Source organism: Labrus mixtus, chromosome 5, assembly GCF_963584025.1.
Source record: "Labrus mixtus chromosome 5, fLabMix1.1, whole genome shotgun sequence".
Classification (NCBI taxonomy): Eukaryota; Metazoa; Chordata; class Actinopteri; order Labriformes; family Labridae; genus Labrus; species Labrus mixtus.
In genome coordinates, this window is record NC_083616.1 from 7,672,037 (window position 1) to 7,690,444 (window position 18,408).

Genomic DNA, 18,408 nt, shown 5'->3' on the forward strand with positions numbered 1-18,408 from the left:
TATTTATTATTTCCTTTGATAACAAGTACTGTAATTTCCTGTTGTTTTCTCTCCGTCTTGACTTATTTATCTCGTTATCTAGAGATAACAATGCTGGTTTTCCCATTTTAAAGGCTTAATTTATCTTATTTTCTCAAAATAACAAAACATGTTCAGTTGTAATAATGGTATAATTTTCTGGCAGAACAATATGCTGGTCCCTGTGATAGGCCCAGGGTTCCCACGGTCATGGAAAACCTGGAAAAGTCATGTAATTTTGTTGTGTAAAATGAATTAATTGTTACAGTGGATAACCTTATTACCTTACCTACCCACGTAATGTAACATAACGACAGAGACGGTAGGATTTGGCGTTAGCGGTTTGTAAACAGAGACCTCGGTTGCCAGGCAGCAGAACACAGCCCAGTGTACCACCTGCAGCATCACATACCGACAAGTGACTAACTACCTGCAGGAAAATGAGTGGTGATGTATCTGTATGTTGAACAGGTGTATTGATAAAGTATTGGCTTTTTACTTTTAGGTTTTATTGCACTTGCAGTAAAGAGTCCTCTGCTCTCAGTGTCGGGGTTGTCATGGACACAGAGCAGCACAGAGAGGCTGCAGATGATAATTAAAATTACACCAAAACGTTGGCTTATAAGCTTATAAGTGATAATTGAGAGGATTGTTTTTTGTCTATACATTGTTTTTTAGGAAAATCCTACTCTTGCCTTTAACGTAACTAATATGCGGCGACACGTGACAAGGTGACAACTGCACGTCACATCACGTTTCTTTCTCCCTGTGCCAGCTAGCTGAAATGATGTTTGAATAATGCCGGGCTAAGTGTGCATTTAACATTTCATGGCTCTCTAAAGACCGATACAAACTTTGGTTAGAAACCGAACTAGAGAACGACCAACGTGCGAGATGTAAGCTTTGCAAGAAGAGCTTTGATGTTAGCGAAATGGGGGAGGCAGCCCAGGTCCTCGAAAAGTCATGGACAAGTTTTGAAATGTTGTCCATGAAAATGTGTGGGAACCCTGTAGGCCAGACCATGACATGCCATGCTGTCATTGCACACACAAATGATGTAAGAGAAGCCTTTTGCTGTTTGTTTTGTGCCTTTGCAACTCTAGGGATAAGAGATAAATAATTCAAGATCAGAAAAAAACAAAACACAAATCAGTCTTTTTCACTACAAAACTTGGTAATCAAATGGATGCATGTCTGCTTAGGTAGCAAACGAGGTGAAAGCTGCAGCACATCACAGATCAACAGATGCAGAGCTACTTAACCTCACGGCTATTGGAGCACACCTGTTGCTTCAATGCATTGTGTCTTCCTGTTGCCCTGTATGTTTTGTGTGCTACAGTGAATATGTAGATTTGCTTGTATTGCTGTCATTACATTACCTCACTGCCCTGCATCTGTTTCCAGACTGTCCTTTAATTAGCTTTAAAGCATCTCGCAGAAGTACTGCAGGTGATATTTTGCTAGCTGGCTAAAGGTTACATATGTGCTGTCCTTTGTAATGAAGAAAGAGGGGACATCTGGAGAGAAAAAACTTTGAGATATTTTAGTTTAGTTTTTATTAGAGTTAGAAAGAGGTGATGTTTTACAGTTACATAGAAAAAAAATCCAATTCAACCATAATGTGTTTGATAATATAATTTGCCTGGAGCAATAAAGTAGTTTTGTGGATCTCGTAACCATTACATTTGGTGATCTTGCATGAGACATGTTTTTTATTTCGCAGAAGATGCTGCAGTATTGTAAATGTCAGGCGATGCTTGAGTAAGAATGGATGTTCTGTGAGATCCTCTTTGCATCTGGTAAATCCCATATCCCCAGTTTTAAATGCAGGGCGAAGGTGAGATAAGCATTGCTTGGGAGAGAGAAAGCTCTGACCAAACAGTTGTTAGCATTGGGCTGATGCAGTCAATTAAGAGCAGCAGACAATCATGATTACGACCTCTAGGAAAATATGCAGCAAGCAGGTCCATGGAGGATACAGAGCAGAAAGAGATCATATTTATCAGAGCGCTTCAACCACCCTGCACATCTCAGCTGAATCGTACCACAAAGAAGGTCATATCAGAATCAAACGCCTCAAAGGAAAGGAGCTGGAAATACCTGCGTTGTGTTTGTTTACAGTTATATTTAATATCCTAGAATGCAGGTGTGGAGATGGTGTGAGAATATTTTAACTTAGAAATGTTATTTGTGCAGCTGTATGCGTCCCCCTTTAATAACCATTGAGCTCCCTGGACAAAGATACTGAGTCATGTGTCACACACACTATGACATGGATGATGTTCAAAGGATGGCGATGATTAAGTGGAGTTGTGACAAATAGGGTTTGACAGCATTTGCAACTGCCGACAGGCGATAAGAGTGCATTTGTAGGTCATATGGAGCAGTGGTTCTCAACTGGGGGGGTCGGGACCCGAAAGTGGGTCCAATTTTCACTGGGTTGCAAAACGTGTGTCTTGTTAAACAAATGCTGTCAAAAAAAGTCTATGCGGTACTTCTTAAAGATGTTTGTCATGTTTTGTGTCTTTGTTCTGTCACATGTTGTGTACTATCTGAGGTGCAAAATGTGATTGATTGAATAATATCAGAAATGGGGTCTTGCATCCTCAGGATAGATAACCACTGATATAAGCCTACAGTATATGATTTATTAGTTTCAGTCTGTGTCATAACACAGAAAAAAAAACTCCTCACAGGAGCTTTAAGGACAAATATGACACCTCTCTCAGAGACTGAAAATTAAACTTGACTGTCTTTTGTTTGAAAGCCTATGTCGAGTTTTCTCTAAAGGATCCAGTTTGATTGATCAGATGTGCATTGGTTTCGTGTTTGCATGAGATAGTCAAGTTCATTTAGCCAATTAAAACAGCCAGGCGTATCGTATGAAAACTGCCATCCTTTATGTTGTTATTGTAGCTTGTAGCTGCACAGAGGAGGGGGGGGGGGGGGGGGGGGTTGGAGCCTGGGTTGGAGGAGAGACGTGCAGCGGGCAGCAGATGCAGCGATTGGTCGGACGCTCCACGTTACACAGACCTAAACAGCAGCGTAAAAAGCAGGAGGATGAAGCAGCCGGAGCATCCTCTTCAGCCATCCGAGCCAGGCGCACGTATAGTCCGAGGAAAGGGGAGAACAACAAAACAGAGAAGTGTTCGACTTGTGCATAAGAGAAGGGGATACAGTAGACTGTGGAGGGATAGTGCTGTGTTCTGGTAACGGACTGTCAGTCTGCTGCCGAGCGCCAGACAGCACGGCGCTGTTTTCAACCATCCACTGAGGAGGAGCATCTACTGACGGGGAAAAACCGGGACCGACCATGGGTCTGTCCTTTTGCTAGCACTGTCTGAGCCTGCATCTGTAGCCTATACAAACAACAACAAGAAGAACGGCAACATGGGTTCCAGGCTGAGCAGGCAGGGCAGTTTGGACAATGAGAATTTCGCCAAAAAGCGACGCAAGCTTCTGGATAGCGGTGGAGAGAGCGACAGAGGCAGCCGCGGCGGAGGGGACTTTCTGTTTGCACTGATGCTCAAATCCGACAAACTGCCTGGGATGCTGCGCAGGAGCAACCACAGCCCGTACATGAGGAGGGTGACGTGGATCAAAGAGATACAGAAACTGCTCCGCGACCGACGGATCGAGCAGGCGACCGACGTGCTCAAACTACTGAGGAAGGTAAGGAAATGCTGCACACTGCTTGCACGCACAAGTAGTGTGTGTGTGTGTGTGTGTGTGTGTGTGTGTGTGCGCGCGCGCGTGTGTGCGTGTGTGTGCACTGCTGCAACAACAAATCCCAGAGCAACAGATGGCGAGCAATCAGGATGTGCATGTGTGCTTGTGATTGCAGTTTGATGTGTTCGGTTCTGCAGTGCCACAGGTGTCTCCTGACCCCTGACCCCTGACTCCGGTCACACAGCAACAAGAAAAAAAAAATATATATTTGCAATGCAGAAATGACATCAAGCACATTAATGCTGTATAGTTTTCTAATATTCCTGGTTTGTATGATTGTACAGCATGCTTCCTCCAGAAAGTTTTTTTTTCCGAGAAAGTAGGCCACCAACAGACTGTGTGACACATTGTTTTGAGTGTGTGTGTGTGACTCACTCTCACTGTAGCTGAACGTGCTCTGTGTTGACATGTCATCTAAATGCATGGCCTGTGCTGTGCTTTAATGCAGAAATGGTCAGTGTGTCACCGCACCACAGGCCTACTCAATTTAGTTGTCTCTGAAGTGGAACTCTAGAGGTTTCCAAGAACACGGCACACACAAACAGAACAACAAGCTCACTCCAGCATCCTCTCTACGCCTATACCCTTGTTTCCTCCTCTAGTCTCACCTCTCCTCAGGCTGTTCTCACACTGCCATTAGAGCAACCTGCCCCCTCCATCCCTCTCTATACAACAAATGATCCTCTCTCTCTCTCTCTCTCTCTCTCCCTCTCTCCTCCTCTCTCTGTAATGGCCTGAGCTCCTGTAGCAACAATGTAAGCCCTGGAGTCCTGTGTTCCACCATACTAAATATTATTCTACTCTGAAAGCTTTATTAACTCTCACTAAGAGGAAGAAGGTCACAGAAATGTAAAATCCAGCCTGCTCTTGATGCTATGTGTATATATATAGTATAGCGCTGCAACAATGTATCTATTAAAGAAAAAATAATCTCCTATTTTGAATGTTGGTGCACTGATTCAGTCATTTTTAGGGCAAACATGTAATACATTTACTGGTTCCTATAATGTGAGGATTTGGTGTTTTCTTTTTTATGATACAGCTAATATGTATTGAAGAGTCTTTGGATTTCGGACTGTTGGATGGAGAAAAGAAGAAAATTAGAGAGACAATTGTTTACCATTCTTTACGACTTCAAGACATTTTGTAGACTTAACAATTGTTAATTATTTAGGGAAACTAATAGCAGAAAACCATGTTCATTTTCTTTATTTTCTTTTTTTTTTAAAACTCAGATTTATGGATGAGGTGATGCATCTGGCTGCTGAGAATATTTCAAATCAAATGCATCCCATCAACAATGCGCTGTGTGGTTTCTTTTTACATGTATGTAATGATGTAAAGTGGCAGTGTGGCTACAGGCGCTGTAGTCGTGACATATGTTCCACACAGCCAGACTACGCTCAGTGAATAATGTTGCGTCATAATCCAGGTTTTATTTTCAAAGCCTTCTCGCACCTGCAGCATCAAACACGTGTTGGAGAATATGTAGGTGCAGCAAAGATGTGACAGCAGCAGCCGTGATCTCATTTGTTTGCTCGCCCTCAGGCCCTCCTCTGTCTCTTAGCTGTCGGCCGATCCTGCGTTAATTACTCTGAAGCCTTGACACGGGAGAGAGTGGGACATCCTTAATCAGGGCGAGAGAGATAAACTGGCCAGCCTTGGCTCTATGACAGCCACCTCACAGGGGACATGGGCCTGCTTCCTCTAAATGAGGTTCACTTTTATTAAATAAGCCTTACTTTATCATTGCTCACAGATGTCTGAGAGATGCTGTTCTCTGAATTTGAAAGAGCGGAGTTAATTGGTGTGTGACAGTGAGCTCTGCTCCAGATATGACAAAGATCTGAGCTTCCCCGCTGCAGACACGGGAAGGATTTGTGACTTCCTGCCGCGATTTCACGTGACAATTTAAGGTGTCGAAGCTCAGAACGGAGATATTTTTAAACCTCATTCGTCAGGAGGGAAGAAGCTGCTTCTCCCCCGCACCTCAGGTTCAGACTGTGTTTACTGTTGCCCTTGTTAAAAGGGGAGCCGGCAATGGGGAGCTGCCAGCCTCCCACTCAAACTGTCAATTACAATCAATGCCCATTGTGTCGGAGAGAAAAAGATTAAGTGTGCGTCTTCATGTGTATGCCAGTGTGTGCGTATACAGTATGTACATGTCTCTGAGGTTTTCTGCTCTCATTAAAGTTTCATGGGCTGCACAAGTGCTCCTCATCGTAGTTTGCCTCATTAGTACCTCCAGGATGGATGTGTTGATGCAGACAGAACATACAGTTCAGTTCACACAGCTGCACTGCTGGCTTCTTCTGCTTGTCTCACTATGTACAAAAGGTCATCTGAAATCTCCAGGTTTTTTTTTTTTTTATCTGTTTGATTTGTTTTTGCTGCATATCCTTTTGGAATTTGTCTTTTTCAAGAGTAAGCTGCAACGACAGCTGTCAGTTCTGACCTCTCTGCAGAAGCATTTATGCGCCGCTCAAATTTCTAAATCATATTTATGTAAAATCTCTCATTTAAGAGCGGTGCGGCTGTAGTCTTGTGAGATTAAAGGGATTATGCATCAAGGAAATCAATTCGTGCATAGGAAATGACAAACAGCAAGGGGATTTATGGCATTTTTGAGTTTTTCCAGGGGGAGTTTGAAAGATCAAGGTTAACACGCATAGTCCTTATAATGCAGTAAATAGAATATCTTTAAAGATAGCAAGAATGCACGTTCATTGTTTCATATCTGATCAGATAATAGTCTGAGGTCATCGTTTTAGTGCAGTATTGGCTGTGGCATGTTGGGATAAGCAGCAGGCTCGGTTGCATGTGGAGGTGTGATTATTCATGCCAAACCACAGAGCTCCCCGTGTCTCCCCCTAGACCTCACTTCCCCACTGTAGATGAAACAGCTCCTGTCTCCTTCAATGAATATTTCACTCTAAACACTTCTTTTATCTTTCCATCTCCAGTCACCTTGCCTTTGAACCAGAGGTTCCCCTTACCATCTCTGCTGCTTTGTCTCTTCTCAGTTCCAAAGTCACACTCTTACATCCTTAAATGTAACCATTGCAGGTTGTTGGGTCTTTTTTTTTTATTATAGCTTCACCTCCTCATCATTGTGACGCTTCTTCTCCTTTCTGCTTTTGTAGGATCTTGGTTTGGAAGGCACCTCTCTCAACGACATCCTGTACAAAAACGCTGCTTTCCTCAACCTGGTCGACCCGATCTCCCATGAGCTGCTGCTCAGCCTGGCTCGAGAGATGCAGTGTCCCAAGAAGGTCAGCTGCTTTCTTTTGACACTCTGAGTACCCACAAAGATGTTGTTTTGATGATGTTTGTATTCTCCAAAAGAAAACATTCTCCTTATAGTCACTGCCTCCGATGGTTTCCTAAGTCATGACTTCTCAAGATCAATGAACATCAAATCTTGGGCTGTTATCGACTTTAATTTTGCAGACGAATGCCTGAAAGAAACTCTGCAGACTCATGTGACATATGACCAGCTGATATCTGAACATTTGTTACAATGAGTCAGACATTTTGTTCAATATAATTCGTTGAATTTATGGAACTATTTTTTCTCAAGTCTGAGGTCTTGTACCTGATTAAGTCATGTTTCATATTAAAATGACAAACTTATAAGCCAGCCAAGTAGACCATTAAATAAAAAACAGGCTGTGTTTTTTGGCATGGAAAGAAACCTCCAACTGTGAATATAAAATTATATTGATGTAGGCCACCAGCAGCCACAACATGCTTGATGAACTGAAATGTTTAGCAGTGTCTGTGTTGAATCCTCTCCTGTGTGCTTCCTGTCTTTTCCTCACCGGTGTGCACTGCATGTGATTAGATTTGCGTGCTCCAGCAAAGCAGCTCGTGTTTTGTTCAGGAGTAGCTTAAGGCATCATGAATAATAACAAGCCATTTTATGTAGATGCAGTCTGATATGTATTCGAAAATGGAGAAAACTTTGCAGGATTTAAGGCCCATCAGGTGTCAAATAATGAATGCATAGATGTTTTCTCATGCACTCACATGCTCACATCTCATATTGAAAGCTGCAGCTTCTTTGTTCTGTGTGATAATGAAGCCTCCCTTTTTTTTCTGTTCCGCAGGATGCAGACACCATAAAGTCTTCTGATAAGATTTGCAGACAGCTCATCTACCACCTGACCCCGCACTCAAAGTGGCTGAGGCAGAGCATGTCCAGACGGAAATCCCAGGCCTGGTAAGCCCTCTTGTTCAGACATCCAGTCTGTAATAAATTTGCAGCTCGGCACAACAGAAAACAGGGCTCGGCTCCACATCGAGCTGTACAGATTTCCATCTTTGTAGCTGACATTGAAGTAGGACAGAGCCGGCCACAGGCTGACCTGACGGAAGCGCCATGGTTACCACAGCTGTCAATCATCTCTCTTTTATAGTGCTTTGATACGTGCAGCGGATGTGTTTTGCCATTGGCCATTCTCCTTTCAAAAGCAGCATCGGAGCCAATTTTTCCATCTGTTTGCTAAAGAAAGCTTAGAGGGTTTGCGTTTGAATATAATTATACTTTTCTTGATGAAAGAGTGAATTGCTTTTGATGTGCAAGTGATGAATAGAGTATTAGCCTGTGTACAAATAGACACTTGTGTGCCTAGGTGTACTTGGTAATCCTATTCATGGACAGAAGCAGGCTATCATAAGTCTTCCTTGTGTAATTGCTTATTCCACAGCCAGCCCGACGCTGCAAATAATGCTCTCACTTTCTGAGGGTGGAAATAATCTCGGGATAGTTGAAAAGGAGACAATGAGAACACAGAGAGATGAGACATTTTCATCATGAATCAGTCGGCGGTATCAACATGCAGAATCAGAGCAAACGCAGCGACAGAATCAGACACTCCACAGTGGAGCTGCACAAGCACGACTTTGCTGTGCACTTCAACGTTAGATTCAGCCCAGAAGAGAGAAGAAACAAGATTTAAGTGAATCTGACAGCAGCTCTGAAACTGTGCAGATACATACGATTGCTAAATTTCTAGCTGAAGGGTCTTTTTCTCTTTTTTTCTTTTTTTACTGAAGTCATGTTGTTGGCTTCAAAAACCTGCAGAGAGAGACAGTCTGACTCTGGCTGAGACAGCAGGAGCAAGATGAATCATTCAAACAACAATCCACCCTAAAACAGAATATAAATACACTAGATGCTGTGCGCTTTGACGGCTTAGCCCGCTGTTGTGTTCATGAACAAATAGCCGTCAAAGATAGAAAGGAGGGAGACAGGGCCACTGGGTCAGTCTGCACCTCTCTGTTAATAGTAAATATTCCCTAATAAACTTTTTCGAGTTCAGCACTTAATACAATTAATTTGTATACATTTTGACTGTAGAAATCCCTGGATGCACACTTAGTGTTCCATGAATAGTCATTGAAGAGAGCAGCTAAATACACAATATCAAATGGATGTATCTATGGGGCCTGAAAGGTTCACAGGTTGTGCTCGATTATTTTTTATTACTGAAACAATAAGACTTTTTGGGAATTTCATTGAATTGCTTTCTTGTCGAGATGGAAAGAAAATGAATACCACTCATATTTATTGTGTGCATACTCAAACATGAAGCGACAGCCAGCAGATGGTTAGCTTAGCTTAGCATGGTATAAATATTGAAAACATGGAAAAAAAATGCGTGCCTAGTTCTGTCTTTTCACCAGCAGCTCTAAAGCTAACTAAGTAACATGTTACACCCGTTATGATTATGACATAATCCCAGACTCTCTCTCTCTCTCCCGATATTTCTCATCTCTCTCAAATCTTATAAATACAAAAAGGCCTAAAAAGTATATTTAAAAAAATGCTATGCTAAAACTGAAGCTAGTTTGGTGCAGGACTGTTTTTGTTGTTTTACTGCTCGTTTTTTTTTATTATTGATGAATGAAACAAACAAAATGTAACATTAATTATTAGAGGTGGTTTTTTTTCTCATAGAACCAGAAGCAACCTCCTGCTCTGTTAGTGATTATTGGTGTACACTTCTTTTATAACTGTAAAATGAATAGTGAGGGGATTTTGACCCGAAGTAAGAGTCTACAGCAAGCGGCTAACTCCAGTGTAAATGCAGTTTCTAGAGGGTCAACTTGAGGCTGGCTCTAAAAGCCCAGAAGTCACATACACACTCATTCAAAAAAACAAATTTTTAGAGAAGATATAAACATGTTTACAGGCTGGTTTAAAAAAAAAAGAAAATAATTGTGTCTGAATTGCTCAAATCTTTATGGGCACACACTGTACGAGAGGTGAATTTTGTCTGTATCGATTTAATGAAGGATAAGACTTATTCATAATAAGGGGCGTGTCTAATCTGACTGACTGGCGGGTGTGTTGTAGCTGTTTGTCAGGAGGCTTAAGGCCCGAATCAGCTCCAGCTCTTTGCCTGTTACTAGAATGACTGAAAGTTGGAGACAGCATTTCCAATATGTAGACCGCCATCAACGGGCTCCAAAAGTCCTCTCCAGACACCATTAGGTGAAGTAAGTGAGCACAAACACACGGCTGAATAGGATTTTAAAAACATTTCTATCTTTATCTATAGACAACAAGTATCTAAAAGATGTTTTAATCCTGTGTTTTGTTTTAGCCTGAAAAAGTAACACAACAGAGTGGCAACATACACATCTACTGAGCGTCATTCTTTAAGGACTCAAAAGTGTTTCCCACGCATAGATGATACCTGGGCGGGCGGCTGTTTTTTAATTTATACATAAATTGCCACGTGTACAAGAAAGAGAAAGGGACAGAGAGAGAGATAGAGAGAGGTCCACTGTCCATATGTCCCTCCCATAAAGGCACAGATTGAGATGCAATGCTTCTGTCAAAACTGAAGGTTGTCGTTCCTCTGTGTCAATCTTATTTCTCTTCTTATTATGTGATGTGGTTGAAGTTTATGATGTTTGTTGTGATACTGTGGTCATCATCAATAAGACTCCTCCAAGGCTGACGTGATAACAGAATATCGAGGGAAACATTTCAAAACACGACTAATCTTATTTGAGATTCTTTAGCGTTCTGCTAAAGATTAATGTCAAAAGGCAAAAATCAAAGCTTCAAAATACGTTGGAGTGGGACATGGCTGTGTGCGTGTGCGTGTGCGTGTGCGTGTGCGTGTGCGTGTGCGTGTGCGTGTGCGTGTGCGTGTGTGTGTGCACAGGCTCATGTGGAGGTAATCCACCCCAGGCCAACTCCTGGATCTACCTCTGTATGCCAGGCTAAGCTTACTGTCTGCTGCATACAGATTCATGCTTAGCACACATGATAGTGGGATCATTATCTCAGCTAACTGTCTGTGGAAACAAAAAGACATGTATTTTGAAAGAATAAGATGTCAAAATATTCCATTATCGACGAAAGATAAAAAATACTCACATTTACAAGATACTCTCGACATTTCATTTTACTGGAGGTTTTCTCTCCCTCTAACTCTCCTGTCACGTTTTGGCTTCCCTGCAACAATGCAACAATCTCACCTCTGTGAGGTTTCTCTGAACTCATACAAAACAAAAGCAGTTCAGTCCGTTTTAATGCCACTGGATCGTTCATCCCTTCATTATCCAGCATTAGCTCTGCACACCAGTCGCTCTAAATACTGTACAGGCGAGTCTGATTGAAATGCCTCACTGAATTAACGTCTGAATCTCACTAATCTATTAAATCTATCCTGCTAGTTTGTTCATGTTTTGCTAGAAGTGTTGTTGTGTTTTTTTCACATTAAATGAAAGAGCTTCACGGGGCTTGATGGAAGAAGTGACCCAGTGTTGCTGCTGAGGATACTTATAAGGAGTCATTTTGAGTCAGTGTAAAAACTGTCAACACCTGGGTGACCTTTCGTCTCTTAGTTTTCACGCCCATGTTCCTGTTCCCTCTGCTTCATTTCACCTCATAATTACCTTATTTCCTCTATCACCTGATCGCTCGCAGCAAAGAAAACAAATAAGAACAATTTGTCACCACTGCCGTTAAGTTTCCACATGTTTTTTTCTTCATCAACACCATAATAACATTTCAAGTTTTAAGCTGTCTTTAAATTCACTGCTTAAAATAATATTGTGCTTTGCAGCGTGAAATCGTATTAAAGCTTCCTCAGGGGGCCATCGTTCATTTTACTGAACACTTCAGTCCTACTCCAGGTCAACTGAGGATATGATAAAGTTTTCAGAAAAGGCTCAAAATGGGGACACTTGCTCCGAGCAGAAAGACATGGAGGTTATATTCACGTGTTAATCGCTTTATGATTGTGATCTTTGAGGTTGGATTCCCTGCACCGTGAGGGACGATGCCGTGGTTCATGTGTTTGTGTGCGTGTCACTTCTATCCAGATTCTGCAAATATAATAGTGGAGCAGAAAAAGAGTGGAAAATAAAAGCGAGATGTCAGGGAGCAGATGAGATTAGACGTCCCATCTCGTGTCTCTCCTGTGCAGTTTGGCTTCAGCCATGAGAGGGCCGAAATGAATAATAGAGCAAAGCTTCAGCGTCAATGACTCTGCAAAAATCTAAACCGTGTGAGCGATGCAATAACAGCCCCGGGGAGGGCAATGAGCAAATGGGCTCGTGGAAAAGAGTTAGTTAATGTTCAAATAAAATGGGATTTTTATGACAGCTGTTATTGTCCACCCACTTGCTCAGATATGCAGTTTCACTGTTCCAAAAAGCATTATTCTTTATTTTTAAAGCCTATTTCCTCAATTAGCATCAGACACATATTAATATATATGTTAATATATTATCATAAGAGTGATTTGATGAACGGCAGCTGAGTGTAAGTGCTTCCTCATTATTTGAAACTCAACGACAAACTGACTGATGAGCCACACAAGGAGACAAAGGATCAACTCTGATTCCTTTCTTTTTGTTTTCTAATACAAATTCATTATGCAACATACGTTAAAATGATGACTTCATTATGTTCTGGTTATTCATAAGATTAATTGATTGTGCATGTAGTGTATCCACTATAACTCAAACGCTGTAGCAGTTTCTGTTTTCACTGGCTTTAATTCAACAATTAGTGATGTGCGGGGAGGGATTAATTATCTCTGCTTGCTTTTATGAAATCTATTTAGCAGAATACTTATTAATTATGGTTAAGACTGGAGCACACTCTCAATATATATATATATTTTCTCCATATTTTTACATTTGCTTACCTATAGAGTTGCTTCGTCATTCAGGCTGAACGCTGTTGTCAGTGTTCTTACCGATGTAAAGGAAAAAAATAAGGACAACCACATGAAGTTATCAGTGACGCCTTTGTTCTCTGGGATCAGTTTAATCTGGAGGAAGGATGAAACAGGCTCTCGGAGAGGATGCCTCAGACCTCCATTTTTTTCTTTTGTGCTGCCCGAGCTCAAAAGGATGAGACTGTCTGTAAAAGACAGACAAAGAAGTGGTTGTGTGATCAGCACCTATTCACACCTGCAGGGGAGACTCTGTAAGACGGCAGCCATTAGGACTTTTGTGCCTCTTGAGAAGATAGGTCTTTATGTCATTTGAAAGGCTGCAAGGGACAGACACTAGAGGGATAAGTAATGATAATAATTATAAATAAAGATACATCAGCTTTGACACTGTCTTTATGTCAGACTTTGTGTTCTGAGGCGTGTTTGAATCCCTTTAGCCGTGCTCCGTGAGGTGGTTTGTAACTCGTCTTTTCCTTTCTTGTGTTTGCAAGTTAAACACACACTCAAATGCATGAATTGTCTGCTCGTCATCCCAGCACCTGACTCTAAAATTAAGCATTAAGTGCTGATCAGGGGTCATCCATTTTCAACACGACCCCCCCCCCCCAAAAAAAAAAAAAACACTCTAAAGCATCAGCAGGACAGGTTGTGCAGTGGATGTCACAGTAAGTCACTGTGAGCCAAAGGATGATATAATTCACTCTGACACTGAATCCGCGCTACAGGCCACTTTAGCAACAGCTCAAGTACAACACACCGCACCCTCAGGGTGGAGGGGTGGGGGGGGGGGGGGTGGGGGTTGCACACTGATAAATATCACTGATGGGTAACAAAAGGGCAAAGTGAAAAATAATGCAAAAATATTGTGAGCTGCAATTTGACAGCCACAGTTTACGCTTCAGAAAAGTATCTGTTGTGCTCAGAGTCAGCCTCATATCTTGCTTGTACTACACGATATCATGAGAGGCCGTTAAGTTATAAAAGACAAAATACACGTCACTCACACATTAAAAAAAACTTTCTTCAAGGAGTTATAATTGTACTCATAATACTTTGTAAAATACTAACACCAAAGTAAAAGTCGAAATGCTCATGTCAGTCATTCAAATACAAGCCAATAATCAATCCACTCTAATGAGTCATGATCATATATAAACTCCTGATGCTAACATTAACAAATCATGATGTTTACATTTATACCCCATGAGCTGGTGTCCAGTTAGATAGAAAAACAGCAACAACGTCTAACTTATTAAAGAAATGTGAAGGCAGGCGTCCACCTGTAAGTCCATGACCAACCGATCCACTGGAACAATCTTTAGAAACCTTTAATACTCACAGTCTAATCCCTGATCATTAATCTGTAGAAACACGTCTGTCTATGTGTCAACCAGAACACCGTGATCAATGATTTTGGATTTAAAGCAGCTTTGTCGTCTTTGCAGAACTGCACCTCTTTAAAATAACAAGTTAAAAACAGGATTTTAAAAAACTCACGAGTCATAGTGACTATCATTTTGTAATACTCATGAGTCATGCATTAGTTTAGCATTAGTTTAGCTCGTGTATCTTAAGTACTAACTGTTAGGGACAGTCAAACAGATTAGACGTTGTTTTTAAGTCATGTTTCAGGTCATAAGAAACTTGTTAAAAACATTTCTACATTTGAAGAATGTTTGTAAAGATAAATTAAACATTAGTCATTGTCTAACTTTTTATTCAATTTAAGCCAAAATGCCTCTCAGGTTTGGTGACTTCTCGTGACTCTCGAGGGACTTCCTTTGGTATTGGAGCGTGCCTAAAAGACTAATCTCTCTCATTTCCTGTCCTATAAATAAAGTTGCCAAGTCCCTTCTTTTATTTAAGTTTAATCTTTTTCTAAAAGCCATCATAGATTATCTTTTAAGCACTAAAACATTCTGGGACTGTATATAAGGAGCTCTGTGCAGCTGACCGTCAGAGCTGTAAGCTCAAGCTGCTGGCTCATTCGGATGTTTTGGCTCTTCTGTTTACACGAGTAAATCCTCACGCTGTAGTCTCTGTGTCAGCCTTCCGCTCCATGCCAGCCCAGTCACCCAATGCTTTGTGCGTTCCAAAAAAAAAAAAAAAAATCGCTGATGAAAATTGACCCAGCATTGGTCGATGTAGCGCAATAATAATGGGTTTCCTTGGCACGGTACCAACAGGACTGATTGAATAGATCGTTTTTTTTGTTGGTTTGAACAGTAATGGGAAAAAAAACATTTAAAAAAAAAGTGTTAGCAGGGTGAATTTTTAGTGTGTAATAGTCAAAAAACAGTACATAAATCCATTGCTTGGTTCCCATGTCATGGACTGGGGAATCATTTGAAGATCCTTTCAATCTCAAGCTCAAACTTGGGCTGGTTTGTGTTTTATCATGTCAGTCGTCTACAGTAAGTAATGCCTTTCTTTCTCTCTTCATTTCCCCATCAGTCTCAAGACAACCCTACAGAAAAAGCTGTCCAGTGAGTCAGTCGACCTGTCTGGCATCCCCCTGTCCACTCGTGATGTCCGTCAGGTGGCCTTCTACCTCCAGAACAACAGAGACAGTGTGATGGCCGTGGACGTCAGCTTCACAGAACTCCAGGACGAGAACCTGAGGATTCTCTTGCCTCTCCTCGGCTTGCTGCCCAAACTCAGCACCCTGGCTCTCAATGGTAACCGCCTCACCCTGGGTATCCTCAAGGACCTCACTGAGATGCTCAAAGACCCCAAGCTGTTCTCCAGCCTGGCCTGGATCGACCTGGGCAACAACGTGGATATCTTCACTATGCCTCAGCCGCTATTGGTCGCATTGCGCCGCCGCTGCAGCCTGAAGAGCAGCTTACCGACGATCTACGAGTACACGGAGGGGCAACCCTACTGCTACCACCTGGAGACCTCCATAGAGGAGCCCAGCCACTATGAGGAGGAAGAGGAGGAGGAGGAAGAGGCAGAGGAGGAGGAGGACATGGGGAACAGGTTCGGGCTGGAGCCGTGGTCTTTAGGGGAAAAGCAACTCTCCAAAGACTTCACCATTCACTACTGTGAGAGGTGATGGAGTATTTAGTCTCTGAGGCTCTTCACACTGTGGTTGAAACGTCATACCACAGCACTCTGATACTTCCTTCGCCCTTTCGCCCTCACACCACGAGCCCAGTCACCCTTTGAGGCACGGAGGAGACCAATGCCCACATTGTGAACTCGTCGTCCCGAAACGTCTACCAATCCCTTACCATCTCTGAGTTAACCCGCACAAGATGAGAGTGAAGTGACGACTTACCGTGTTGGTGGATGGTGCTCTTGGGAACAAGGTGCGGTTTCATTGGAGGGGGTCCGGAAGAGTTAAAAAACTGGTGCTCTCTCTCTCTCTCTCTCTCTCCTCCCCTTTATCTCTCGATCTGCTTCTCTAAAAATGGCAGCTGAAGAGCCAATCCCGAGGAGATTTAGATCAGTTGGTCGGTTGGAGGAGAGACATCCCGGCGGTGGCTGAAGTGGAGCTCGAGTTAGTTTGGAAACACGGTCCCTGTGGATCCTCTACCAGGACTGAGGCTATCTCTGGCAGGCAGGGCCTAGCTCCACATTGTGTGTTCTCTGTTAATCTCTCAACAAAAGCTATGACACAAGTTCAACAGACTATACAGCCGACGACCCGTCACGTGATGCCGGCAAAACTGCTAGGTCAAGACTTTTTGCGTTTTCCCCCCCTTTCCAAATGTCCACTTGTGAATACCCACGCTGCCCCTGTGTAGATGTAAGTGAGCACACAAAAACATGGCTCTGTTGTGTTTCCACGGGCTATTTCTGTGCACTTTAGGTGAACAAAGCAATCTTAGAAGACAACAGGTACAATGGGTAGATTGTTTTTTTGCACTTGCCTAAACGCTAATATTCACCTCTTTGTAATTACTGAGCTGTTGTAGTCTTCACTTTAAGTGTTTATTAAAGACACTGTTCATAAAGGTTTAGTCTGAGCACTCCCCAAACTGCCCGTCCTACTGCCGTTTGTCTCTATAATGTGTTCTCCTTTCCATTTATTGATGTACTTCAGTGGCCCTGTGTTTGTTATGAGACAGCCACGACTGTTACCTCTTTGTTAAAGTCCGTCTACAGTAGCACACTATGATGAAGTTAGACTGACTGAAACACTTCAGAGCACTTTAAGAGGACTATTTCTTTTATATTTGAGTTCCTTTTTTGCATATACTGTACTCTGTATACATTATTTATTACAACCGATATTTACGAAGCTGAAACTGAAAGCATACCTCTCTAAGGTACAAGATGACCAAATGGCTTATGATTGTTAGAAGGCTCACTAAAAGCAACATACCTGAATCACTGGATATATACTAAATGTTTGATTGTGTGTTCTCTGTGTTTACCGGTGAAGTGTCTGATTACTGTCGTAATTATTTGTATCATTGTTTTGGTGTTTCGTCTTTTGTCCGACTCTGTAATTTATGATGTTTTTAATGACTATGAAAACTGAGCACAGTGACCTCCTTCCCGAGCAGCAAACAAAAAAGAAAGGCTGATGGTATTACACAATTAAACAGCAAATAGATCAGTAAAATGTCAATGCAATCAGTGCGGACACATTTTAAGTTGAATGTTTCATGTGGATGATGGAGATCACTGTCCACTTGTTTCGTAGTTTCTGTTTTTTGTGTCTCAACGTCAAACTTTTCCTTGTAACTTGTGTGTACTCGTCTCATGCCAGACACTGACTGCCAATAAAACAACCAAACTGAGCTGTGAGGTGTGGATTGGTTTTTTGTTAGGTTGCATTGGAACATCTGGGTCAGGAGCACAGAACCCGCAGCTGCCCACACAAGCAAACGGAGGATTTATTTATGCAGATTAGTCTGTAAATAGGGCAATAAAAACGATCAGCTCGGGCCGTGCTGTTTGGGATTGGTTGTTGGAGTGCTGTTCTTGTTCCTGAGCCAGCGGATCATCTGGGCCGCACAGAGCTGTCAGGGAAAAGGCCTGTGCTGCAATCGTTTGCTTTGTAAAGGCAGGGTGGTCATCACATGTAGCTCTACCCATGATCCTCTCCTGGCAACTGTGTGCTCGTGCTGCCAGACATGGTAATGTGGCATTTGCAGCAGGTGGCTCCTATAAGGTCAGGGCGCAGTGTGACTGTCACACCCCTGAGGTCCAAATACCATGAGACAGGGCAACAGGGTCCGCCCCCAAGAAAACACCAGGAGCTTATTACCTGACCTTTCCCTTTCATGATAGATTCATTCCATATATTTGTTTTTGTTTTCTTAGTTTTTTAGTTAAATAACATAAGAAAAACAAATTAATTTGACTTTTGACTACATTTCCAATACAGGCCTTTATGCAGAGACATGAATGTCCTAACTTTGTCTCAGGAAACTGCTCTCCTGTGTGCCTCACCCTGATCTGATTATCTCGCTCCAGCTGCTTCATGCCCGGGCAC

At 42.3% G+C, this 18,408-nt stretch overlaps 1 protein-coding gene across 1 annotated transcript; it reads left to right on the forward strand.

Annotated features, from left to right (window-relative positions):
* Window positions 1–3,016: 3,016 nt before the first annotated feature.
* lrrc75ba (leucine rich repeat containing 75Ba) lies at window positions 3,017–17,710 on the forward strand. The gene is made up of 4 exons (XM_061037537.1): window positions 3,017–3,690; window positions 6,891–7,019; window positions 7,857–7,969; window positions 15,411–17,710. Exons 1-4 carry the CDS (start codon window positions 3,409–3,411, stop codon window positions 16,012–16,014), a joined length of 1,128 nt encoding a protein of 375 aa, XP_060893520.1. The 5' UTR covers window positions 3,017–3,408; the 3' UTR covers window positions 16,015–17,710.
* The last annotated feature ends 698 nt before the right edge of the window (window positions 17,711–18,408 follow it).

Coding starts and splice junctions, on each gene's coding strand:
- lrrc75ba (XM_061037537.1), top strand. CDS start 3,409: ATGGGTTCCAGGCTGAGCAGGCAGGGCAGTTTGGACAATGAGAATTTC. Junction 3,691..6,890: donor TGCTCAAACTACTGAGGAAG/GTAAGGAAATGC, acceptor CTGCTTTTGTAG/GATCTTGGTTTGGAAGGCAC. Junction 7,970..15,410: donor AGACGGAAATCCCAGGCCTG/GTAAGCCCTCTT, acceptor TTTCCCCATCAG/TCTCAAGACAACCCTACAGA.